The following is a 25,545-nucleotide window of genomic DNA, read 5'->3' as shown; positions in this document are numbered from 1 at the left end:
TCAGGACACTCTCCAGCCACTCTGATATGCTTTCTCTGAGGAACGTTTACCAAAATTGTCCTTAATAAGAACAATTAATAAGGGACTTTGTGCTGCTGAGTTCAGCTCCAGCAATCTGGACCCCTTAAGACGAAACACCTCCATTCCACACACCACAGGTTCAGCCTGCAGCCTGAACCATAATTGAGGCTGGCTGTTAAAGTGACAAATCCTGCACGAACATCATTGTGCTATGGGCACAGAGCAGCAAAGTTTCCTACGTGACCCGTTAGGGTGAATGTGCAGTGTTGAATGGGGACAGCTTTCCCCAGCCTGCTGTAGCAGCAGCTCAGGAAAGCATTTTCTCTTTCATCAGTGCTCACCCCTCTCTTTTCCCTATTTTCTGTCTCATCTAGAATACCAGTGTTGGGACAGCCGGAGCAGCAAACTTCTTGAGAGTGGGACAGTCGGGCTTCCGTGTGCACCCATGAACCAGTCAGTTCCCAGCTGACTCTAGCCTTCACAAGGGACTGGATGGCCTTCGTCACCCAAAAAAAAACCAAAAAAAAAACCACAATCAAGGACCACAGATGATTTCTCAGTTCCTCTCCCTTGGTTTCATCTGTTTCCTATGTGACTCAACAAGCTGCAGTCAGGCTTGGCAGGAGTGTGCCCAGCAACTGAGCTGGTACACGCCAAGCTGAACCCCTCCCTATCTGCTAGTAGCCTTTTCCATATAGGGATGACTTGTTTATACGGTATTTATATATTATTGTGCAATATCCAATGCAGGGATGGGGCAATGCGGGCTTCAGGTGGTTTTAGCAGTTATTTAAGTGTTTTCAGGCACTGCAGGTGATGGCCTTGATGGGCTTTCATGTAGGAACAAGCCCTGTTCGCTTTCTCAGCCCATCCAAGCAGCTGCAGAAGCATATGTTGGTGCTATAGAGAAACCATTGCCTCTTGGGAGACCAGGAGGCAGCTGTTGATAACTTTCTTCAATTTATTCACAGTTTACAGTGGCTGGCAAACTGGGCCACAACAGAGAGCAAACCATGGGAATATTCCTGGTTAAAATCATTTGATTCACTGTGGATTCTGGTTAGCTTTAATAGAGTGGATTAATTATTTCCCCATAAAACCATCTTCAGCAAGGGCTTCGCAGCCTGTCTGTCCTCCAGCAGTTGCTCATCTTGTCTCGGTGCTGTAGGACCTGACAGCATCAGCAGCGTGGCTCATGCACTCTCATCCGTGTCATTGGGACACAACAAGGTACGACAGGGACACACTCCAGCCAAGACATGGAGCAAATGGCCAGAAGGAAGCACAGCAAAAGCAGTGCTGAAACCTCCTCTCCACCGTGCGGTACCACAGATAATCAGTAGACACTTTTGCATGCGTCTTTTCAGGATTTTGGTCTGTGCTGAGCAGTAATTCAGCACAGGCTGTCTGCTCCCATACCAGTGAGAAATCTACCTTAATGTTGCCCAGGTGGTAAGACAGCAGAAATATTAATATGACACGTGGTGCTATTTTAGCACAGCTTATTTACTCCACGGATTTTTCTCAAGGACTCAGGTGGAGAGAGCTGTCCATGTGCACTTTAAGCAGCTGATGGTTCTGATTCTGAGGACCCTCCCTTCTGAATTTGATTTTTTCTCCTAATTGTTTGGGCTTTTGTGTATTTTTTTTCCTCAGGATTTTAAATTAAGACCTTTTGTTATGCCATTTTTTCCTTTTTATTTTTTTATTTTTTTATTTTTTTCTCTTTTTCCTTTAAGTTATTTCCTAGGAGAACACAACGAGTTCTGGAGCTATGGTTGCAATAATATTGTGTTGTGTGTGATTTTGTTATGGACAACTCTTCAAACAGTGTGCTTGCTGCTGCACATGTGAGAAATTGTATTATTGGCTTAAAGAAAAAGAAATGTTGTTCTGGTGGTTCTGTTTACCAAAGCTCTACTGATGGGGGGGAGGGAAAGGGGAGAACAACCAACAGCAACAGACAAAGCCTGAGCGCTTATTAAGTTATTTGTAGCAGTAGATCTGTAGGATGACTGAAACCACACCATTTTTTGCAACTTTACTACCTCTTTCTTCACAAGGAAACAGTATACAGGGTGTATCTTGAATTTCTGGTTGACTATTCTTTATCATGATCATTTTGGACTTTTTCTTACCTTCTGTATGCCTGCAAAACAAAGCAACCTAAATTACTCCTCTCTGAAATAATGGCTGTCAGGTGAAAGACGTTACCTTTCTAATCTTTATATTATGTCTTTTTCTATAGTTGGGGTATTCTACATGTAAACAACCTATATTCAAACCCCCAGATTTGTTGTTTACTGCTCACAGGTGGAGACCCAGCCATCTTATCTAAGCTGGGTGCATACAGTGTCTGCTGTAGTACAGATTCAACCAGAACTGGATTTTTTTAACTGCAGACAACGGTATATTTCTGCTACAGCCCCTGATCTTTATCAAATGACCACCAAAAATCAGTAAGAATATTTTTACTGCATTCCATGTGAGCATGGAGTCAAGCTTCTAAGAAATGTTGCCATACACACAAAACTCAGAGAACAACTAGAGATGACCAAACCCTGATGGAAACCTTTATTACTGGAATATCCTGAAGTCGCTAAAAGGTATTTTTAAAGTCCTTTCAAATTTTCATGTGTGTTCCAGATGAATGAATAATAATAGGGGAACTGCAGGAGGAGTAAAAGATGCAAAAATATGATTATTTTTTTAAAGGCAATGTTACTTGGAAGAACATGTACAAAAATACATCTCACTTTCACCTATATCCACACAGTAAAAGTTTACAATAATGCTCTCTGTGCATCTATGCAAATACTTGAAGAATGCAACTCATTGTGCCTTTTGCCTAGTTTTTAATAAATTTGTCAGTTGTCATTAACAAATGTTCTGTCACTGTGATGTTTTTTCACACCGCTTCAGTCCTTCATTTTAAATGTGGCTTTTGTCCAGAGATGGCAGGATTTCTTGAGGAATAGTATTCCTAAAATGTATTTCTAGGCACCGCAAGCAATGAGTCCTATTTGCAGTCTATTTCTAAAATAAAATGCATAAAGCATTACACCAATTAAGATGCCAAAATTAAAGCTAGAGTGAATTACTTTCACTATTTTCTGCGACCAAAGGAGGGCGCTGCTGGTTTTCTCTGCCCAAGATGATCTATCTGTTTTGTTTTGCTCAGTTTTCCTTCAGCTTGTTCATCCTTCGGGGCTATACCAGTAAGATCAGCGAAATCATTAACATCTCTCAGATCCACCTTCAAGGGTTTTTGAAAAAGTCTTTATTTCCCTTTACACCTTCAAAAAAAAAAAAAAGTACTGAAATGTTATTAAAATGAGCTTGTATCCTTCTTCCCCACCCTAACCACAAGTCACATTTCTTCAGTGATAGCCAGACCAGCTACAACCGGGTCAGCAGCATCCTCCAGACTGTGTAAACCCAGCACACTTGGATTAGGCTTTTCTGCTCCTGTTTTGGGATCTGCTGTGAGAAAATGGTCTCCCAGTTTTATGGGACCTAGCAGCAAAATGGGAGAAACTTTCAAATGCAATATATTTTTTTTCCTTTTCCTCCTCCAAGCTCAAAATGTTATTTCTCCCATCCCTTCATCCCCACAACTAGTACAAATACAAGAGGGGGAGGGGGAGTTGGAAGTGAGCGGAGAGCAGTTCACATAACACTTAAATCGGATCCACAGAAATGGAGGGGGTGGATGGGACCACTCTAGGATAAACTGCAGCTCGACAGCTCTGCAGAGCATCACTCACCTAGGCTTGTTTGGCTTTTAAGGTGCAGCTCAGACCTCCCTCTAAACAAAAACAACTTTTCAGCTTAAATGACAGCAGGACAGGTCATAGGAAAGCTGAAAAGCAACAGTAAATACCACCTCTCAAAGAGCTGGGGGGGTTCTCTGAGGTTAAGACATTTGTTAAGAAAAACAACCTTAAAATTTACACCTGTTTGATCTTTCAGGCTGAAAAGATTTTTCATTGACCCCCAAAAAATCCTGCAGAAGGTGTTCTCCTGATATGGGGTTTACCTGCCAGAGCTCTCCAGCCTTAGCAGGGGCTGCCCCTCGCTCAGGTGAGGTCTGGATCAGGCCCTGTAGCTTCACCAACAGCATCAACACAACCTAGGCACTACGGTTCCTAAGGGAAAAAAAATCAGAACAAACCACAACACATAAACCTAATTAACACTGTGCTGCAGGGAAACTCCTGCACCTCACCAAAAAACGAAAGTGTAAAAAGATTTCTCTTCCATATGCCTGTATAAACACTTTATGGCTTAGGTCCTGCTGGTGAACACGTATTCCAAAATTCACCATATTTTGCCAATATTCACCAATAGTCTGAGTTCATATTTGCAGAGTAAGTAATTAAACATGGATGAGCAGAATCTGAATAGCAGGAGTACATCCTTCAGTCCTTTTCTTTCACCTCCGTTTGAGATACTGTTGGGTATTTTGGAGTTCATGCGAGTGTCTAGAAAGGAAAAAAACAAACAAACAGAAAAACACTAATCAATGAATTAATCAGGGTCTAGAAATAAACACATCAATGGTATCTCCACCCAGGGGAAGGAGTGCAGAGCAAGCATTAGCCCTGACAACAATAAGAGATGGGAAGGGGCATCAAAGAGGGGCTTTGTCCCAGGAGCATCTCATTTCAAGAAGATTTTCATTTTCAATGGCTGTGCATATTAAAGCCTGGTGACAATTAAGCATACCCCATGACAAAGATCCAGTCTAAAACCCTGTGAAAGACTTGGCTTGACCCTGCCAAACTGTGGATAAGACACTGCTGGTTTTAGCCTTTGCTGTTCCTTTTTTAAATTGCTCAACAGCCTCTGGAATACTGACATCAACCCATTCAGAGCAGTTTTCACCCAACCTTCAAACCCTTGAATACAAAGTGCTAGGTATAAATCATGAATACTTTAGGTTTATCCTCTGGAGCGATGCTGGAGTTGTCCACCTCTATCAGGATGTTCTTGTCATCTCGGGTGACTGGTGCCTGCTGCTCGTTCTGGAGGATCTGTGGCAGATTCCCCAGACTGACATCCATGTCTTTGAAGGCATGGAGTAAAAAAACTCCCAAAATGATGGTGAGGAAGCCACAAACTGTCCCAATGATGTCCACTACGGTCATGGCGACCCATTCCTTAAAGAGGATAATGGAAGTTGTGATGACGATGGTGGTGAACAGCACATAGTAGATGGGAAACACCAGCGAGGTGTTAAAAATGTCTAGAGACTTATTGAGGTAGTTAATTTGGGTAGTGATGGACGCTACCAGCGTGATGACCAAGATCCATGTCAGTGGGTGCTGCAGCACAGGCTGGTCAGCAAAGAAGCCCTTAATGGCAATACCCAGGCCCTTGACTGAGGACACGGAGAAGGCACCGATCACGGAGCAGATGGTGAGGTAGATGAGGATGTTGCTCTGGCCATAGCGGGGTGCAAGGTAGAAGATCAGGAGGAAGCACACAGCCAAGAGGATCGCAGCATAAGCAAGGAAACCTGAATGGGGGAAAGAAACAACAACTCTAATCTGGGTAGTAGGCATGGGGCCCTGAGCAGTACCTACTGCCAAACCCTGAGAAAGAAAATACAACCTCCTGCATACCTGGCTCTTTCAGCTTAGACAACATTTCATCCAGAGTGGTGACCTCCTCGTCCTCTGGGGCATGTATCACCATCACGGTGCTGCCCACAAGGCTCAGCATGCAGCCCAGCTTTCCCAGCAGGTTGAGCCGCTCTCCAAGCAAATACGAAGACAGGATGGCACTGCATGGGACAGAAAAACAAGGTCTGCTGGTGCTTTAAAGTCCTTAGAGTTAAAATAATGTAAAAGACATGATACAAGGACACGGATTTGTAATAATTTTGTTGGATTGCAATATATTAACACACATTCACACTGTATCTGAACTTGCAGAGATGCAGCTCTGCAGATCGTGGCTCACGTATCAGCAAGGTGAAGAAATACTGAATGTGTTAGCACGTCCTCAGAGACATTTTCAGGGTTTCCAGATTCACTTGTGAGCTCTTGGGCATCGTGAAGATTTTAGTGCCCAAAGAAGTGAATTCAAGGACTATTGCAATAGAGAGAAAAAAAAATATAACCACAAAAGAGCTATGTTAATTTTAACTTGATATCAGAAATATTAAGCCCAGAGAAACATGAACATTATGGGACTCTCAATATGTCTGCAAAAAATATCTAGCTGTTTTCTATAAAAGTGAAACACTCCGGGACAAGACGCCACAGCAGTCCTAAGTCTCAATTTGCTTATGCATTTTACAGTAACAGTCCTTCTATAAGACCTTCAGTACTTGGAGCCATTTTGACAATAGGCAAAGGTATGAAAACACAGTATCAGAGCACCTTAAAAGCCCAGTAAATACAAGGCAAAAAAAAGAAATACAGCTAAAACCAAGCTTAATATTTTTGACACTTTCAGATTTTTAGTTCTGTTCATTACAAGAAAAAATATATATTATATATATCCTTTTAATGGTTAAAAAGCTAGGATAATGAAAAAAGTAACATTGATAGTTACAACAATTTAACTTGGAATTATGTGCAGCTGCTAATCACAGCCGCATGCAATATCTCAAGGGCATGCTACTTAATTCATTGTTTTCTGAATGATCCCCAAAAGGACAGCAACTGTTACTGTATTTTTTTGAAAACACCAAGACATTCTTTCTTTTAGGCAGAATAAGCCATATTAGCATATTTCAAGTCATTCTGTCTTAAAAGACAAGCAGGCAAATAAAAGATGTCCAACTGCAGGCCACGGACACGTAAATCACCTTATGAGCACGCTCAGGGCTCCCAGAGGCGTGACAATAGTCGCAGGAGCAAAGGCATAGGCAGCAAAGTTGGCAGCTTCCCCTCCACCCACTAAACAAACACAAGAAAAACAAACACAAGAAAAATAAACACCAGTGAATTACAATATACTTTTTGTGTTTTCTCTTGTGGGCTTGCAAACTAGCAAGAGGTCTACTAGAGAGTGGGTTTTACGAGGGTGCTTCGTGCAGCTTCTAAACAGGGCCGGATGGTGGTGAAAACACCCCTGGTGCAAGTGATGCTAACAGAGGGGCTGGGGTGGCAGTGCCGAGGCTGGGCCAAGTCACAGCTAATCACAGCTAACCCCTGTCAGCTCATTAAGGCCCCAAACCCAGCCACACAGCTAGAGCCCATCAGGGGCTTTAGCGAGTGGGTGGGCAGCCCTGGGAGCTGGGAGGGCACAGGCTGCTCCACCTATAAGTGTCCCCTCGGGGGCACAGGCACCCTTTGGCAGAGCTGTCCTTGTCAGGGAGGACAAGGACATTGGGAGCTGTGGCCTGTGGGGCCCCTTGAGCTACTGCTGGGGTGAGAGCTAAGGAAGACTGCTCTGAAGAACCTTCTTGGGAGACCTGTTGCTCTCTGCACAGCTCTGATTCCGGTTTGGAGGAATACTCTAATGTTACAGCATGCGAAGAGGGCTTTGAGGCTTGTTCTAAGGGGAAACAACTTTCTTTTGTGAAGGGAGCTGCTACCAATACCTTCTTATCTCCCCTGTGCTGCAGCAACAACCTTTTCCTGGTGACCTGAGGCACCAACATGAGATGTTTGCCCTGTGCATGGTACACAGGCATGCCAGCCAGCTGCCTTATTAAAACCTGGTTTTCATGCTTTTGATGAGGTAAAACTGAGCTAAAAAATCCTACTGCACCCCTTCTGCAAGGCTGGTGGATGGTGAGGAAGATACTGTGAGGCCTGCTGCCTCCGCTCGCCTTGAGATGCCCAGGGGAATACCAGCAATAAGGCCTCGTGCCACCAGATGCTGGACTCCTTCCACACCTGATGCACAGGGACAGACCCTGGAAAAGCTGCAAACCCAGGAAAACAGCTTCTACTTACTGGTTAACAAGCCAGCCCACCAGAGCCAGTCCTTCAGGTAGCCGTGGCCTCCATCTCCTGGGAAAGCAAAGCACACAGGTACGCAGAAGTTAACAATAACATTCTTCAGAGCAAGAGGTGACAAATGGCCCTCTGGAGAGGATAAGTTACAAGAAGTGTGACTAAAAAAACGTCCTGGAAGGACAGAAGCTGCAGATATGCCATCCTGCATGAAAGTTATGCTGGGTCAAGGGATAAGCAGAAAGTGACACTTGGGGCTGGACAATGCCAATACAATAAAAGCAGCCGTTTAATCCTACGTGGCAAAGGGAGTGGTATCCACTGCCCCAAACCAACAGAGGTTATTAGCTTGGGGTGCAGTCACTGCCCTTCAGTCCTGGCAGCAGTGGTCAGCCTTACTGGTTCATCGTGGTGACTCTGCCCCCCTGGTCCAGCAATGAACACCCCAGCTGAGGTCCTGCAGGCTGGTCGTGCTTCACCTTGGATGTCCCACTGACCTGCCCACCCCATTCCCTGGGAGAGGGGATCCTGGAGCAGAGGGGTGAAGGACAGAGGGGGCTGCTCCACACTGGGTGCCCCCCACCCAAAGGCTGCTCCCCAGGGAAGCTGCTGTGCTGCACCTCGCACTCCACTGGTTGCTGTGGGTACCTGCACATGGGCACTAAGGTAAGGCAATGAGTTTTTTCTAAATCAAGCTCGAGTCGAGGTTATGGCTATGTGAAAGATGAAAGGAGAGAGCTGGCTGGTTGCTTTGTCTGAGGTTGTGGTAGTTTATGTAGCTGCATTATTGTGGTGAGGGCTCTGGGCATCCTGTCCCAAAAGTGCTCTGCTCCTTTGGCATGTTGTGTTGTGTCGTAGGGCTTCAGCCTGAACTGTCAGAAACTCCAGGGTTGTCTTTATGTGGAGTTGTTGCTTTGTGACTGTTTCTGATGACAAATGATTCCTGGCATTGAAGCTCAATGAAGGAAAATGTGCGTATAAACGAGAAAAAATGGTCATATTGTGTTGGAACTAACCCAGCTCTGGTCTTAAGCTACAAGTTGTTGTTTGATATGGTAGGAGCCTGAGCCTGTTAACATTGTGAACTCTGGTTTTACTGGGTCAGAGAGCCCATGTGTTTGCTAAATCCAGCCTTACAGGAGCATCAGTAACAGCACTGTTTGACCTGCATTGGAGAAATGGGATGCGCTCAGATAGCGGGGCTGTGAAATACTGGCACTGAGAGATAAGGGGAAAGAAAGGGAAAGGGAGGATTAAGGTGTGGACAAGAAGAGTTTGAGACAAATTTTTTTTTGCTACAATTCATCCTCTGTTTTCTCAACAAGTTCACTGATGCTGGAGTTCAAACATTGTTCTGCTATTCCTTAGAAATTGCTGTTTTTTTCTGAAGAATTCTTTGTTGGCTGTAACTTTTGTCATCAATTTCTGGTAAAAAAAAAAAAAAATCCTGGTAAAACATGCTGAAAAATAAGGGGAGAGGTTTGCTCTCATTTTACTAGCTTAGCTCTGTTGTGGGAGAAGTTGATGTGGGGAGGGAGGAGAGGGAAACTTGGCAGAACTGAAACAATACTGATATTTCATTGTGCGAATACAATGCTGAAAATCAAACCCATGTGAGTTTGGCATTTACATGTGGATGGCTTAATGTGTGGGATGGGGATGGGAGCAGACTTGAGACTGGACTATGGCTTAGGTGCTACTGGTGGCTTTGCTTGCCTATGGGTTGAATGTATGGTCATTTACATTTTCATGTATTTGTGTCCCCACGTGGGGACAGTGATATCGGCTTCCTTTGTAAAATGACTTAAGAGCTGTTCCCAGACCAGAACTGGGAAGCAGTAGTATTTCAATTATCATTATTTTGTAGTTATGTAAGTAGGTCACCTGCCAGGTAGGACTTAAACTGCTGCTAGAGCAAATGTTTGCAATGCTGATGGGTTGTGTCCAACTCCACGGTGCAATTCAGCTGTAGGCAGTGCTCCTCCACCACTCCCCATCCATACATATGCATACGAACACACAACTCACCCCAAGACCTTGGTGCTAGAAGAAAGTTATCAGTCAACATGCTGAGCAACATACCTCTGATGTATTGCTTCTGAAAACCACAAGCAAGGCTTATACAAATTGCAGGCGTGTAGTCCTGCATGAATAAATGGCTCCTGCTAATACAATTAAAGCACATGGGGATGCATTCTTGTCTCAGTGACTTGGTGGCAAAGCCTCCTAATGCATCAATAAGAGCAAAAGTGGGGTCATGAAGCTGTGCTGTTTTGCTCCAGACTGTGGCATGGTGATGATTTGCAGCATTGTGCAAAAAGAGCCCATTTCAAAGAGCTTTCAACCATCTGCTTTGTCCTGGACCCCCCATTTTTCCATGTAAGAGCAGCAGTGGGCATGTATTGTTCTTCTGAGGGGTGCACACCTGACCACGCAGCATTGTGCATTGTGCTGTCTGTGGTGCAAGGCAGGGAATATTGCTTATAGCTGAGCCCTTCCAACACAAGGCTTTATAAAGTGGCTCCTCAGCTGCAGCACAGCACCCGTCTCTGGGTCCCATGCACAAAAATACATTCACAAAAGGTCTTATTTACAGTGCTGATAAAAGGCTGATAAAGAGGTGTTGCCTTTTGAGTGCTGGGCTTTGGACAATGCGTGCAGTTCTGGGAGCAGCCAGACCTCCCCTTCCTGGCCCAAGAGCCTTACCTGCCCTGGTGCCTCCCTTCTCCACCAGCCGTAGCAGCCCCTTCTTCTTGAGGATGACGCTGCTTCCGATGAGGAAGCTGGAGAAGACAGCCAGGCCCAAGCCGATGTAGAATCCATAATTGCTTTCCAGCCGAGCTACCCAGGAGGTATCTGATGTCCCATTGTCATGGACTGAGCCAGCGGGATCAGCACCACTGATCACCCGGCACACAACTTGGTGGGAAAGGCACGAAAAGGTGAGCAGAGACCCTGTGAGACCATGGAGATAAAACAGAATTACTGATGTGACCATCAAGTGTGCCTCTGTTAGCCCTGGGACTGTCATGCTGTCACCATAACTGCACATACCCAGCTTCTTGACACCTCCAGCTCAAACTTAGGATGCCTCTATAATCTCTCAAGGAAACGGCAGGATTTTTGGTGGCAGATTTATGGAGCACAGTTCAAGTAGCTCGTTGACACTGGATGTGCCTGCCAGCCCCCACACCATGAACTGGGAGGCCACGAGGACCACTCTAATAATGTAATGTGAATTTCTGAATATCTGTACCAGAGCTTCTCTACCATCATGAGTTTGAACTATACCTTACCAGCACTCAGCCTTGTTGATCCAAAGGCTTTGGTGCTTCCTGGTCACCTAACCCTGCATCTGCCAGCTTGCCTGCAGCTTAGTGCTTTGAGTTTAACATGGAGCACTGCCAGCATTTTGTAACTGCAAATTTGTCCTGGCTCTGTGTACTGAGCAGAGCCACGTGATTGCTCGTACGAGGACAACAGGCTCATCCTGGACCGAAGTTTATTCTCTGCATTGCTTTACTGTGCAATGGGTTCATTCCACTTACTCGCAGGGTAGCTGCATGCTCGTGAAGCACACCAAGTCCTGCTGGTGTGGAAGGGCTGAAAGCAGGCACAGCTCTCTGCTGTCCGTGCTGAAGGCACTGAGCCTGTCCCCAGCGGAGGCGTGTGGCTGTGGGGGTGGAAAATTGCTGAGTTTCCTCCTACCCTCACGTTCCTACCACACCCAGCACATCTCCCTCCTGCAGTCTTAACTGAGTGTAGTAAAGGCGGTGTGACTGCGGTCTTCTGGAGTAAAGCAGCCACGTAGTGTCATAAAAAGCTTCTTTCTACTAAAAGACTGATTTTTCTGCCTCAACACACGCTGGGATTACAGAGCAAGGATCTCTCTCAGCAGACGGAGGTGTGCCATGGCTGAACTGCTGACAGTGTTCCCTGAGGAGGGGTCCCACCTCTTCCTTAACCCAACAAAGTGCCTCAGATCTTCTGCAGCCTCCAGCCCCGTCCCTTGCACACAGAGCTCAGGATTTGGATCCAAACTTTTTTTTTTCTAAGGGGAAGTTAGAAATTAGTTTCTAAAAAATTAAGTTAGAATTAGTTTTCCCTAACAGGCTGGCAGGGTGCTGCGTGGTGCTCGCAGCCCGGGCTCTGCGCTCCTTGTAAAGAAAGGGACTTTCCTCTGTCCCGTGCAGGCTCCCCCCGCCCCATGAAAATACCCAACCCCAAAAGCGAGCCCCGGAGCCGGGGTGAGCCCGCAGGGGGCTCAGCCCCCGGGTCTCGCCCCGCTCCCCCCCCCCCCCCGGGGTGCACCCACCGTTGCTGCAGCTGCCGTTCGCCCCCGGCCGCTCCATCTCCTCCGTCCTGCCCTCCGCAGGGCTCTCGGCATCCCCGGGCACCCCGAGCCGGCTCCTCCTCCGGCACGGGGCCGGCTTACAGCTCCGGGAGCCTCTTCCCATGCAAGCCACCGCCCCTAAAAGCCTCGCACCCCAGCCCGGTGCGGCTCGGGAGGGAGCGTGGTTGTCCCCTCAGGTGGCCGGGATGGGGAGGAGCTGGAGGGGGAATGGGATGCGGGGTGCATGGCTGGGTGGGGGGGACCCCGTCTTGGGGTGCTGCGGGGTGTGGGTGCTCTGTGCGCTGAGAGCGGGGAACAACTTAAAAGCAGGCAGGAAAAATTAAATCCTGAGTGGTGTCCGTGTTGAACACAGCTGCTCTTACTAAGGCTGTCGCAGGAGGTATTGGGGTAGCAAGGGAACTTTTCAGAAAGCGTTCTGCTGCTTCAAGCTTCGGTGTTGGTTTTTCACTACTTAGTCCTATGGCTGTGCGCAGCAGTTTTTAGGGCTGAAGGGCAAGGTTGGGGGGCTGAGAAACATCTTGCGGTATAGGATGGGTACATCCTAACAGAGGTTCTGGGGCAGGCGCAGGGTTCCCCGCATCGTGTGCTCGCTGGGCAAAGCCATGCTCTCTGCTGGAGGTCAGGGCAGATTTTCCCTCATCTGACCTTCGAGTCAAAGAAAAGGCTGCCGGCAAAGGCACATCTGAAAAACAAACACCAACAAAAGATGAGTGTGCAGTGGCAAGGGCACTGTCGTGCTGTGAGGTGCGGAGCGCCACGAGGGCAGGACACAGTTTTACCAGCAGTGGCTGCGATTTAGGATTTTGCTGTCTCTGTGCTGAATCCCAGCCCTGAGAGAGTCAGCTTCAGCCCCACTGGGATGGGTAGGGGCTCTCCTGCTGTGCTCCTGGGGTTGTCCATCTGCACGTGTGGGCTCCTCCGTCACTTGGACTCATTTTACATCGCTTTGTGGCTATTCCATTGGCAGTTTAACTTCTCCATCAACTTCCTGTCCCTGCTCCTGCTGATAATATTGATGTGCGAACATTTCAGAGGCTGTTGCACTCCGATGTGCTTTACCTTCATCCTCACCCTCCTCTGCTGACGTCCTCCCTTCCCGTATTTGTGCGCAGTGACCGTGTGTACACAACCCCACTGCTGATATGAAAGCCCTTTCACTGCAGCAGGATCCAATCGCCAGATTTTGCTGTAGGTCAGTAGTGATAAGTAAAACCAATAGAAGCTGCTTAGTTTTCCTTCAGCAAGCCTGCATTTTTAGGTAGAAACTGTATATTTCATGAGGCAATCAAATGTAAGATCTGCAGTATTTAATGATTGAAAAATTGCTTTTTTTCACCATAAAATGCATTATCTGCACGTTACTAAGAAATTGCTCTCAGACCATCAAGCTGCAGCATTGCTGGCACCACGTGGATCCTTCACTCAGCACCTGATCGTATCTCTGTACAAACTGTTTTCCCCAGCAAATGTTGCAGCATTTTGTGAGTCATTTGGTTTTAATTGGGTCGGTTCATCAGCCACAAACCTGAGGGTGACTGAGGAGGATTGTACTGGCCAAATCCCATGTCCTGCCCTTCATCACAGGAGCACCTGATAATCAATCCAAACAGCATGGCAGCGATTTCTGATGTTGGAAATTGAATGCATGTTGATTTATCAGTGATTTGAAAGCAACTTCTGCTGCTGTTATTTATTGTGCAGGTGAAAGGCACCCTGAGCTAGACAGTGAAGGCAGGGTTTGGCCTTTATTTATAATTTTACCTGCTGATGCTGGTTATGAGCCACTCATGCAATGTGTGAACGTGAAGCTGATCGCAGAAATGGAGCCGATGGCTGAGTGGGTCGAGCACCGTCCATGTCCCGTGTTCCCCTGCGTCCTGCTCTGCCCGTTGGCTCTGCACTGTGGGTCTCTCCCCTTGGCTGGACCTTGCCCAGTGTCCCCAGGGCTTGGGAGTCCTCACGGTGCTTTAGATATGCCAGTTAAGGTGTGCCCAAAATCATTCCCAAGCCTCTGTGGGTGAGTGTTGTTGATACCTGTGCAGAGGAGAGCTCCTCACTACGCATAGAGCTTTAGACAAGTTAGGGAGGGAGCATATTTTTATGGCAGGGATCTGGGCTTAAAATAATCTTTTTGGTAATGGTGTGACCTCACAAATGACTTCAGCACAGCAGAAAGCAAAAGGCACTTTGGGTCATAGCTTTACCTTCCTTCGGTAGCCTGGTTTCCTAAGGGAACTGGGCTAATGTGACCACATACGTGTGTCTTTGACCCCAAAAATATTTGATAAGGGGCAAGAACTCCAAGAGAAGCTTTTCTGAGCTCTGGGGAAAGAGAAGATGTGACAGCCAAGAGGTTGCAAAAGGAGGGGATGCCACAGCTCGAGCTCATGCTATTAGACAGGGAAGGAACATGTGTAGCTGTCCCCACCGTGGGAGAAGTTTCACTCCATGCTGCGATCAGCCATGGGATGTGTGTGTCACATCTTTCTCTCTGGAGCAGGGGCTGCGGTGGTGTGGTATATAAATTCACTAAGTCACAGGAGTTGCATCTGATGGATTTAGCAAGGCTGTATATGGCAATATGGGATTTAAAAGCCAGGCAGGACTGGCATGGAATTGCCTGCTACACTTAGTCAAGGGCAAGTTCAGACTGATAGTAATAAAGTAGGGGTGCAACCAGTGCCTCTGTTATTGGTTCACATCCTCATTTTAATGGCAAGGCTGTAATTAAGGGAATTCAGCTCCAAGCTATGACCTCACTGGTTGATACTCGCATCAGATGCTTCCTTAAAAATAAGGCCCAACTCATCAGAAATCAGGGAGTCTTCCATAGAGGCTCATCTCTTAGCAATGCAGTTCCTCCTGAAATACTGGTTTCCAGGCTAAAAAACTTGACTGGAATCCAAGGGATAGAGCAAGAGAACTTTGCATGCAAATAATATCTTTAGCAACATCAAAAGGCTTTTCTTTCCCCTGCTCTTCTCTGCTCATCTCTTCTGGCTTGGAAAAAAAAGATGGAAAAATACTGGGTATCGATTCCCTTGTGTTACATATTATGGTGGAAGCATCCTGCTAACAGGTGATGGAAACTTTTGCCCTTGGATATCTGCTAGGCCAAGTTCCTGTGGAAACTTTCAGAACAGGGCTGCAGTATTCTGGCTTTGTGTAGTTCGAGGGCCCCGAGGAACAGTTTGCTGCTTCAAAGAGAGGGTAAATCCTTCTCTTTCTGACAGTGACCTGATTGTGTAGGGGCTAAGGGAATTGCCTGGTGTTCAGATGATTGCAGTGCAGCAACATGAAAGGATGCTCAAGGCTTGAAAGACTGGACTTTGTTGAGCAGACAGCTTTTAATTCAGGTTATCTCAAGGTAACAGTGTCTGCAGTGGCTGAGGCTGTCATTTCATGCTGCAGGACTTTAAATGACAGTGCCAGCTTGGAGAGTTCCCAAGCCCGTCCCACCCACGATGGGCCTGCACCCTCTTTGTGTTGCCCTTCTTGTGCCAGTGCAAGTACCTGTGGCTCTGTGCTGTACAAAAGCTGAGTGATGTGGGTTCGTAATGCCAGAAAACACAGCCTGCCTCACTTGCGGGGGTTATTTTTTATCCAGATCAGTTCAGTGATACAGGTCTCTGAGGCCGCATAAGCCACATACGCTGGCAGAACAGGAGTGGAGGGTTGGAGACAGAGAGGTGGATGTTCTGTGGGCCATGGAGGCATGCCAGCAGTGGGTGCTGTGAGGTGCCGTGGTGTGCAGTCAGCAGAACGTGTGTTTGCAGACCTCTTATCTGCCAGTTTGCATCAAAACTCTCAGTGGAGCAAAACTAGATGTGAAGGGCACTGCTGGCTTGCAGAAGGGGTTTCAGAAAGGGTCATTTTTTTACACTTCTGAAATCGTGAAACAATCATTAATGAACTATTCTCAGTGGCAGAGCGCTGTTAATCTGAGTACATACATATATTTAGAAATATGAGGAAGGAGAAAAATATGGGCATATGTTCTTGATACTGGTCCCCTAGGGTTTGTTCTCCAAAATTCAGGCTCTTGGAGCTTGATGCTCAATGCAAGGGGTGCGTCTGGCTCCAGGGGAGGCTGTGCAGCCTGTGAGTGCTCAGTGCCTCTTAGGGCTGGCGTTAGCACTGGGGTGCCCATGAGACAGCAGCTACTGAGTTTAAACAAAACAAAAATCTGATGGAAGAAAGAACTTGCCTAGTATCAGAAGCTGTCAGGAGGAACGTCCTGTCCTGCTTTCTGCCATTCTCCACTGCAGAACCACTTTGAAATTAGTAAACATTGGGCAACTTTCAACCAGCAGGCAAATAATCTCCACGGCAGCGTGTTATACACAGCTTCAGGCACATCGTGTGCCCCTTAAACACATCAGAAAGATCAACAGAGCTGCCTGGTCACGGTGTGAAGTTCACTTCCAGTTTTACATGAAGAATCATTGCATTTTCAGTTCTGTTAAGCTAGGAAGCAGTTCCCCCGAGGAAACCTTGGGAAGAAGCTATGAAAGGGAGCATCACTTACAGCGTTTTGCCTGGAGCTGATGAAGCGTAGGCATTCCTGCTGCCACAGAGCCCCATCAGTTGTTTCGCCCTGCCTCCTCAGCTCCCAAAAGGTCTCTTCCCCTCCGTCCCCACTGCTCCTTCTGCACTACTAAACCACAGCCACTCCTTGGATACTTCTAATACAATCTGAAGAATGTTTTCAAATGGAAATGTGGGAAAAAAAAAATAGCAAGGATTGCCTCCTAGGATATAAAGTCCCCTGTTGAGATGGTAGGGCTGTAGAAGTGAGAGGAATTGAGCTCCTCAGTTTAGAATTTGAAAGGACCTACTCAAAACAAAGCTATTAATTATATACATCCCCCCACCAAAAAAAAAAAATTTCAAATGAAATTTTGTGGTAGAAGTATGTTTTCCTCAAATCATCAACTTTCTGATAGGAAACTTGACATTTTTTGCAACAAAATGCTACCATCATCCCTCCTAGCTTTCTTTTTGCTCAATAATATCAAAAAAATCAAATAGTCAAATAAGTTATCGTAAATGGCAGTGACACCACGAGGTAAAGTTTGCCCATTTCATGAATGAGCCCAATTTTTATTTCTCTTCATCACAAAAGTCATCCCACATTTGTTGTACACACTGTTGGTTGCTGTGTTACGGGACATATCACTACGTACCAGATGCTTTACTCTTGCAGAAGCATTTCTAATGGAGATGGAAGCTCCTGTTAGCTGAATTTTAGAACAACAGCAAAAAATAATACAAAAACAAAATATCATCTTCAGCTGCATAGCAAATATGGATCAAAACTTTAACACTGTATCAGATCACGAGCGTAAATATACCTCACCATAAATAAAACTCATTGTACAAAATAACTCAAGCAGCTTTTCATACAAATATGGTACATTTGACAAGAGATTTTGAGAATATTTTCTTTTTTTTACACCTTCAATTCTTTTTTCTTTTATTCTCAAACACATGAACCTACTCACTGAAGTAATGCTGGAGGAAAAAAAGACTAACATTTTGTTCAATGCTAATAAGTGCTGTCACAGTTTAAAAGGAAAACCACTGAAGTGCTGGGTTTGAACTAGTTTGCTTCCCCTTTCTGTTGTATCATTGAAAGTCAAGTGTAACATCATCCAAGAAAGGCATCTGCACTGCCAACAGTCAGTCACATTTCCTAATGGTAAAGCTGGAGGGAACGTTACAATCGAGTCTGACTTCATTCATTACACAAAACATCCTTACCCCCCCTCTAATTTCTGTATCGAGTCAACAACTTGTCTTTGAAGTAGACGTTCTAACTGGTAGTTGGTAAACCCCAAGGAGTTTGCAACTACTTCAGAGTAATCAGGAGAATGTAGGTTAACAAAAGTGAGCCCGTAGTCAGTTGACTTAAAATATCCAGAGAGGGGTCCACATTTCCCTAGGAAAAAATAAGAGTTCTGCAGGTTGTGAAAGGCTGCAAACTAGAGGATTAGAGTACATCTGCAAGGAAGACATCCAAATGTGGCAAAAGAGACTCAGGTGTGGAGAATATGCCTGATCTCTTGGCAATCTGTTATTATTTAGCCCTACTGTCACAAATTTGCTCCCTATTTCCACCAACAATTATGCCGTTAAAAAAAGAAGATAGGGAAAAATTACAATTCACTGAGTTGTTTGAAGACCTAAGCCTGAACCTCTCATATACAATCAAGGAGGATTAGAAAACTGAAACTAAAGACTATTTGAATCCTTCAGATAACAAAAGGACCACAATAACGTTCAATCTCAGAAATGAAGACTGTAAAATTATTCCTAGCTGATCTCATACTACTTGAACAACGGGGCAAAAACATCTGCATCCACTCTACAGCCAAAAGTACTTCACATTTTGTTCATGCGCTTTGGATGTTTTGCTCAAAACGTTTCACCCCTCAGAATCTGAAGGGGTTCCTTTTTGCCAGCGAATATGAGGGCAAAAAATAGATTTCATCTACCTGTTTGTTCAAGTACACAACTGTGTTTTACAGGTTTTCAGAGAATTATCAAGCCAAAGCTACAGCAGAAGAATACAAAGAGAGACGTTTAGGTAAAAATCTCATGACTCACTCCAAACCTGAACAGATGAAAGCAGACACATTCAACTTACGGTATCCTATTTTGTCTAGCTAGTTGAGACTGGGCTGTGTGGTACAGTTCATCCCTCTGTATTCTTGCTCATGCTGGTTTCTACCAAGGCTCCAATGTCCCATAACATGTCAGGCGTAGTAAGACATTCAATTTGTGCTGTGCTCAGGGAAGGCTCTGTGAGCCAGAGACCTGTGCCACCTTTTCAGCAACACTTTCATACCAAAATAACAAGCACTTGCTACATAGGTCACAAAAAATAGGATCTTGGTTGGATCTGTCTTGCTTGTATCTTGTTCTCCACAAAAAATAAAGTGCCTGATTCTCTTCCTCCCTTTAAAAATATATATCTGTAGACACACTCCAGTAGTTTCAGCAGTGTAGAAATGTAGGAACACAATGGAAAAACAGAACTGACATCCTTAGTGGAGAAAGTAAATAGAGAGCAAGAGTCCCTCAGTGTTATCAGGTCCTGGGTGCTCTGCTGCTCCTCCTCACAACACGAGGGAAACAACTCACCTTCTGAGGCTGGGTCCTTCCCTGCCACTTAAAGGATTCAGCCAGACTTCCTGAGATTTCATTTTACTTTCAGATGACTGTGCTGCACTATTTCCTCCCAGCAGTTTAAGTGTTTGTCTCAACAGTTAAAGGAGACTCAAGGTGTAAAAATGTTCAGCGCTTTGCATGTGTGGGTTATTTGTTGATTAGCAAGGAAATAGGAGAGTGTCTGGGAGAACAAATTCATCCCACACAGCAAGGTCTCTTCTTGCTAATAATACAGTGCTGGCTGTTGTTTCCTAAGACAAAATATTCCATGTGGGACATTTCTACTAATTAATAGTATGTTTCCTCTGAGAGAATACATGCCCAGACTCTGCCTTTTTAACATCTGTAGTAGCATTCAGTTTGCATGGCATGATGAGATGCATGAAAAGAATGTATTATCACATCTGTATATTGTAACAGCAATTATCTGCTGTGATCTGGTTAAAGCTGAGAAAAAAATATTGCCAGTGGTGATGCTATCATTATCTTCTCCTGGAGCATGTGGTCTGATCTCTGTTAGCTTCAAGCACAAGGTTTTGTATCACTTCTCTGACGCTGCTTGGGGGGGAGCAGGGAAAACCATGAGTTATGAAATTCTTCCTTGAAGTTCCTACTGAATTTTTTCTCAATATTTGACAACTTCAGGGCTGTTAGACGAGCTGAGTGGGAAAAGGAAACAGACTGCAGTGCTCCCTCAGAATGCTTTTGAGCCTGGAAAATACCGTTTCTCTCATTTCTGAGTGATGGGAAGTTTACTAAGCCTTGCTGATATACACCATTCTCTCAGGAAAGATATTTGATGACTAGGAATTTGTCTAAAACAAGGGGAAATAGGATTCCAGAGCATACACAAATTTTACTTGGGCAGATAATGATAGAACAAGGGGGAACGGTTTTAAACTAAAAGAGGGGAGATTTAGATTAGATGTTAGGAGGAAATTCTTCACTCAGAGGGTGGTGAGGCACTGGAACAGATTGCCCAGAGAAGTTGTGGATGCCCCATCCCTGCAGGTGTTCAAGGCCAGCTTGGATGGGGCTTTGAGCAACCTGGTCTGGTGGGAGGTGTCCCTGCCCATGGCGGGGGAGTTGGAATTAGATGATCTTTAAGGTCCCTTCCGATCCAAGCCATTCTGTGATACACGTTCCAGCTCTCATCCTCAGCTGAAGATCAAAGATCACGTATGTTTGAGGTAACTACAGCTGTCTCCTGTCAGAATCAGTGACACTTTTAACCCAAATTAGCATGGACAAGAGCATATTCACATGAATGCAATCTCTTCCATGGTCCTTGTTTACTTCATGGAAGATGTGTCTTCAGGGGAGAACCCTTTGAATTAAAATAAGTGGATGTCCCATAGCAGTGAAAAAGCCAGGCCGTTTTCAATTTCCTCCAGCTTTCTGAAGTGCCGAAGAGTTATTTGACAGCTACATCATCACTGTTCTGAATCCTGACTGCCAAAGCTCCCTTCAGCAGATGCTAGACAGGCCAACAACTCAACAGAGAGCACTCAGCTAGCCCCAGCCTGGGGCATGCAGCAAACCAAGACCAGCCCGGCCTGGCCGATCCTTGGTCCTCAGGGTGCTGCCACAGGTAAAATCCTGCTTTCATCCCCTCTTCCCCCAAAAGAGCAAGTCAGGGTTTGTCTTCAGACCTTCCTGCCCTGTGGCTGGTGGCACACATCACAGGTGGGGTTGATTTGCCCTATTGCTTCTGCGGCGGGAGCGGGCTCCCAGCACTGCGGAAACACGCAGCTCTTCTGACAGGAGCCCCACCTCTGGGGCTGCAATATGGCTTCAGAGTTTTGTGTTAGACTGGACGAATCACAGGGAAAAACAGACCACTTCATGGAAGAAAAGCACATTTTGCCCGCCCGTTCCCACCCGCCCCCAAGTCTGAAAGCTACAAGTAAAACTGGTCACAGGGATGGTACAGAAGAACATGCACTCAACAGGGCCAGATGGGAAGATGCGTCCTTGTGTAGTAGGCATACCCAGTCTTGCTTTGTTGCCAGGCCGCATGCCATCAAGTTCATCCTCCCAGTTGTTCTGGGCTCAGTCTCTTCTCCCTTCCCAACGTGCACGGGGGTAGCGTCCACACTAGCAGGTGGTGGCCAGTGACTGGTGGATGGGGGGCTGGAAGCAGCGCACGTGCTCCACCGTGGAACTGTCTGTCTCCACTGACTTCATGTACTTGTTCAGGATGGCAAAAATCTCATTGTTCAGGATCTGATACTTCCTGATCCTGTCGGCCATCTTTTTCAAGGGCTGGAGGGATGGTGAGGGAGAAAATCAGTGAAGAGAATTCTATGTCATCTGACCAGCCAGAAGTATTGGTACCTCTGCTCTGCTGCTGAGAAACCTCTGCTAAAGCAAAGCAGCTATAACACATGTTACAGTTCCACTTAGCACCTCCCAGGACTGGTGACTCACTTCATTATAGGGTTCGATGACTCAAGAGAGAATTAACAAGGTCAGTGAGTGGTCCTATGTTAATCGACCTTGAGTTAGGACTCCCAACTGCTTATTGATAAAGCCACTGAGATCAAAGGCTGGTTGCTGGAAATACCAGCTTCTCTGCTCCAGCTTCCCAACCCCAGGAAGAAGGTAAAAGCTTTGGGAGAAAAAAGATCTGATTATCAAGCCAATTAAAAGCTTGGTGTCTCTGCTGAGACTGCAGATGGAAATCTGACAGCAAGTGTATCCAGTTTCAATAAGGTTAACACCAGGCAACTTTGTGATTTTTGAGTTTGAGCGAGGCAAGGCAGAAAACAGAGAAAGAGAGGGAGATGTGTGCTGGTTCAGGTCTTTTGGGACCTTACCCTTCAACTTACCACATTTTTTATGATTTCATCCTTCCCATCCTGCCTCTGCACCTTCAACAGGTGGTAGCAGAAGTCAAAGAGGTCAAAGCGCCGTTGTTGTCCAAGGAGAACAATGATAGAGCAACCTGCCCAGTTCAGACCATCTCCAAAGCACTGCCTGGAGGGGAGGACAGGACAGAGTTAGGTAAGATCTCTCCTACCATGATACCAGGAACTTTCCTTGGTGGGGGAAAATCAGATTCAGTCCTATTCCTGGAAAGTGGGTATACACCTAGAGAAAACGAACTCAGGAGACCTGCGGAATTACATCAGGACCAGCGCATGGTGCATCACATAGTACGACGGATGAGGACCTTGCCTCTGACTTGGGTTGTACCCATCCACCCATTTCCTTCTGCACGTTACCTTGGGCATGTCACTTTGTATTGCTCTTCTCCCCAGCTGTTCAGATGGGAAGCTTTTGGGGCATCTGTTTATGTCTACGCACAACAAAGTCCTGTCCTCAGGTCCCCATGTTCTCCCTCTACCTCTCTGATGGCTGAGGCTACTGCTGCAGCTGAGGGCATCCCCGGGGCTGTCTCACCCCGCTACCTCATGAGCGGTGCTAATGGCAGAGCCGCCCGATGGACACTCACTCTGCAGTGAACTCATTCGTGCCCACGGGGATGCAGTATACAAACTGCATCGCGCTCCAGAGGCGGTGAAACTCCACGCATTCGTCCACGTGCATGACCCCGTTTGTCGGGGGGGGTCCGCGCCAGATCGGGTCCTGCAGGTAGCTCCTAATTCGCGTCAGGATCACCTCGAACATGGACAACCCGCAGCACAGCCGCTCCTTGGTCAGCAAGTCACCTTCCCTGGCGATAGCTATTTGCTGAGAAGGAGGCGAACCAAAGAAACAGAAGTGACAATGTAATACAGACGAACCCTCCTGCTGGACTTAACGATTCCTGGTCTCCCTGGCATATCCCGTGCAAGATCCACCCTTACCTCTGATGGCTGCTCCTCTGGCACTCCCCACCAGAAGTGGCTCAGCCCTCAAATAGAAGATGACTTACTATTGTGCTCAATTATATTTCAGCAAGCTGAGTATCTTTGGAAGTAACTGTGTGTGTCAGAAAACAAAAGCTGAAGGCCAAACTGATCAGAAATACCGATCCTTAATTCTGCTAGCATGCTGTTCTTTTACGTGAGCACTGCTCAGTGTTGCCAGGCTTAATTTCATGATTATTGCAGATTATGAAAATGAAACAGGAGAGAACACAGACATTTTGCTTCCCAGGGTATTACCACCATCTCTAAAACACAAATAGGCTACAACTTCCTTGAGTTCCTATGCAGTTAGGGTTAAAAAGGTCTGAGGAAGATGAGAAGCCACTGGAACCTTAATACTGGAAAACCTGTGGTTTATAAGAAAGTCAATTTTTTTTTCCAGCTGTGAAGCATCCATGTGCATAGAATTTCTGTGATGTCCCCACTCAGATTTACAAGAACATATCCAGAATGGCTCCACTGGATGGAGTGTGGAGTTCGCTGACTGCCCTGATGTCCTCTTTGCTGCCCCACATGCTGTTACTGACTTCTTGCAGTGCAGCCAAAAATACCACGGGAAATAGGACAGCCAAGTGCTGTCAGAGTCGTGCTGGTGGCTGTGGAGGTTCCAGCTCACCCCGTTGGATGGGTGACAGCCACGGGGCTCTGTCTCTGCAGGCAGAGCCTTTTACCTATCTCACTGCTTTGGCGGCAGCATGCAGAGCAAGCGTGACGCTTACCAACCCCCTGCCTATCCTAGAGCACTTCCTGGAGCTTCAGGTAGTTTTTAAGCATTTGCTCCATTTTCAGCAATCCCCCTAATGCCTATAAAAAATTCAGTTATCCTGACCAGAATCACAATGGAGGCTCAGAGCCTCTGGTACAAAGCACAGGTATATGTCCCAGCTAGACATTAAGAGCATTACTTTTGCTCTGTTTATGTGGGTATTCTTCTGCACTAAAAAAATACAATCTGAATGTGCATATATTCTTTTTCCTGATTATTGGTTTATGCTGGTATTAACCTAAAGCATTTTTAGTTTGGTAGCTATTGAAATGAAAGTGTTACAATTCGTGCTTTTGCTACAATTCCAAGGACATTCTGGGAACCTTGGAGCAATTAATGTTTAACTACTAGCAAATATCAGGGGAATGCTGTATTGCTCTGCAGAGGACAGACTGAGTCTGGGATCTCTAGATTTGTTAAACTCGGGAATAATTATCACCCGAGTTTCGTGGCACGTATTTTCTTAGCAAGTAAGGATTTATTTCATCCAACATGTTTTTATAGCTAAAGGCTGTACGTATACTTTCTTTCTCCTTACCTGCTCCAAACTCTAATAACAGATAAAGATTAGTGTCTGCACACAGTAGTCTGTGATGGTAAAATGGGGACACAGAAGAAGTAAAGTCAGTTCACGTGTAAATTAAACCTTATCATTGGTGTTTGCTAAGATGCAGTGATAAAACAGGTATTTTTGAGAGAACTAGTCCAATGATCTTAGTAAGCTTTCTTCAGAAATGACAATCTAGAAAAGGATGTATCTAGTTTTCAAAAAAACCTGATACCACTCTCACTTGCAGACAGAATTTGGTTCTAAAATTCACCTCCTTAGACCAATCTTTGACACAGCACTACTATCATTTTGGTAGATATTTAACGTGGAGAAGGCAGCTGGACAGCTATTAGTCTTTTGCCAAATCTGCCTTACAGTCTGGGGTTTCACTGACTTCTGCGATCAAGAGAGGAAGGGTGATCTGAGGATAAACTGTCAAGGGATGCCACTGTGCTGGCTCAACTATTCCCTCTGTTTTCAAAAGAAAAAGACTCCCATTACTTCCAATGAAAAAATTATTTGACGAAGCACTTTTGAAAATCCCTTGCTAAATATCTACTCAGCATTAAAAGGGAGATGATTCCTTCAACAAACCAGTGTGACCCCCCTGGTTCTTTACGAATCACCCATCAAACAGACAGTCATGGATTTCCAGTGCAGAGTATTTACCACACACTTGCTGACTGTTTTCCTGCCGTTGCACAGACTCAGTTTCGCCATACCTCTTCTACAGCTTGTTAATTGCGAACTTGCCAGAGCCATACCCAAAGCTACAAAGACTGCTGGGAAAGATCCCCCCTAACTTCAGCAGCGTTTGGCTCAGACCCTTCACAGCAAGTAATTATGTGCAGAGGGACACCTTTGGCAGCAGCCAGCTTCTGCTCAGATTC

General features: G+C 45.8%; 4 protein-coding genes across 9 annotated transcripts in view; 2 read left to right on the top strand and 2 right to left on the bottom strand.

Annotated features, from left to right (window-relative positions):
- Window positions 1-2,906, top strand: part of ADAM19 (ADAM metallopeptidase domain 19) — a 33,984-nt gene extending 31,078 nt beyond the window's left edge. The window contains exon 23 of the mRNA XM_083799024.1: window positions 396-2,906. Within this exon, the coding sequence (XP_083655150.1) occupies window positions 396-470 (75 nt within the window). The 3' untranslated portion in view covers window positions 471-2,906. The remainder of the gene's footprint in view (window positions 1-395) is intronic.
- NIPAL4 (NIPA like domain containing 4) lies at window positions 2,573-17,217 on the bottom strand. Of its 2 annotated transcripts, XM_083799030.1 has the most exons (7): window positions 12,253-17,217; window positions 10,644-10,892; window positions 7,938-7,994; window positions 6,842-6,932; window positions 5,649-5,809; window positions 4,959-5,542; window positions 2,573-4,505 (listed from the first exon to the last, which is right to left on the bottom strand). In XM_083799030.1, exons 1-7 carry the CDS (start codon window positions 12,392-12,394, stop codon window positions 4,494-4,496), a joined length of 1,296 nt encoding a protein of 431 aa, XP_083655156.1. In that variant the 5' UTR covers window positions 12,395-17,217; the 3' UTR covers window positions 2,573-4,493. The 2 variants fall into 2 exon arrangements, with proteins under 2 accessions (XP_083655156.1, XP_083655155.1); XM_083799029.1 differs by lacking the exon at window positions 2,573-4,505 and having other exon boundaries at window positions 4,541-5,542.
- Window positions 8,002-25,545, top strand: part of FNDC9 (fibronectin type III domain containing 9) — a 33,707-nt gene continuing 16,163 nt past the window's right edge. Inside the window, exon 1 of the mRNA XM_083799044.1 lies at window positions 8,002-8,603. The gene's annotated coding sequence lies outside the window, so the exon portion shown is untranslated. The remainder of the gene's footprint in view (window positions 8,604-25,545) is intronic.
- The window catches only part of CYFIP2 (cytoplasmic FMR1 interacting protein 2), a 53,541-nt gene continuing 45,356 nt past the window's right edge, over window positions 17,361-25,545 (bottom strand). For all 5 annotated transcript variants that reach the window (XM_083799018.1, XM_083799021.1, XM_083799019.1 and 2 more), the window contains 3 exons: window positions 22,922-23,160; window positions 22,296-22,443; window positions 17,361-21,729 (listed from right to left, as the gene is read on the bottom strand). In XM_083799018.1, the coding sequence (XP_083655144.1) occupies window positions 21,562-21,729; window positions 22,296-22,443; window positions 22,922-23,160 (555 nt within the window). In that variant the 3' untranslated portion in view covers window positions 17,361-21,561. The remainder of the gene's footprint in view (window positions 21,730-22,295; window positions 22,444-22,921; window positions 23,161-25,545) is intronic.

This window comes from Anser anser (genome assembly GCF_964211835.1).
Source record: "Anser anser genome assembly, chromosome: 14".
Taxonomy (NCBI): Eukaryota; Metazoa; Chordata; class Aves; order Anseriformes; family Anatidae; genus Anser; species Anser anser.
Note: the sequence above shows the minus strand (reverse complement) of the source record. Positions and strands in the feature narration are given on the sequence as shown.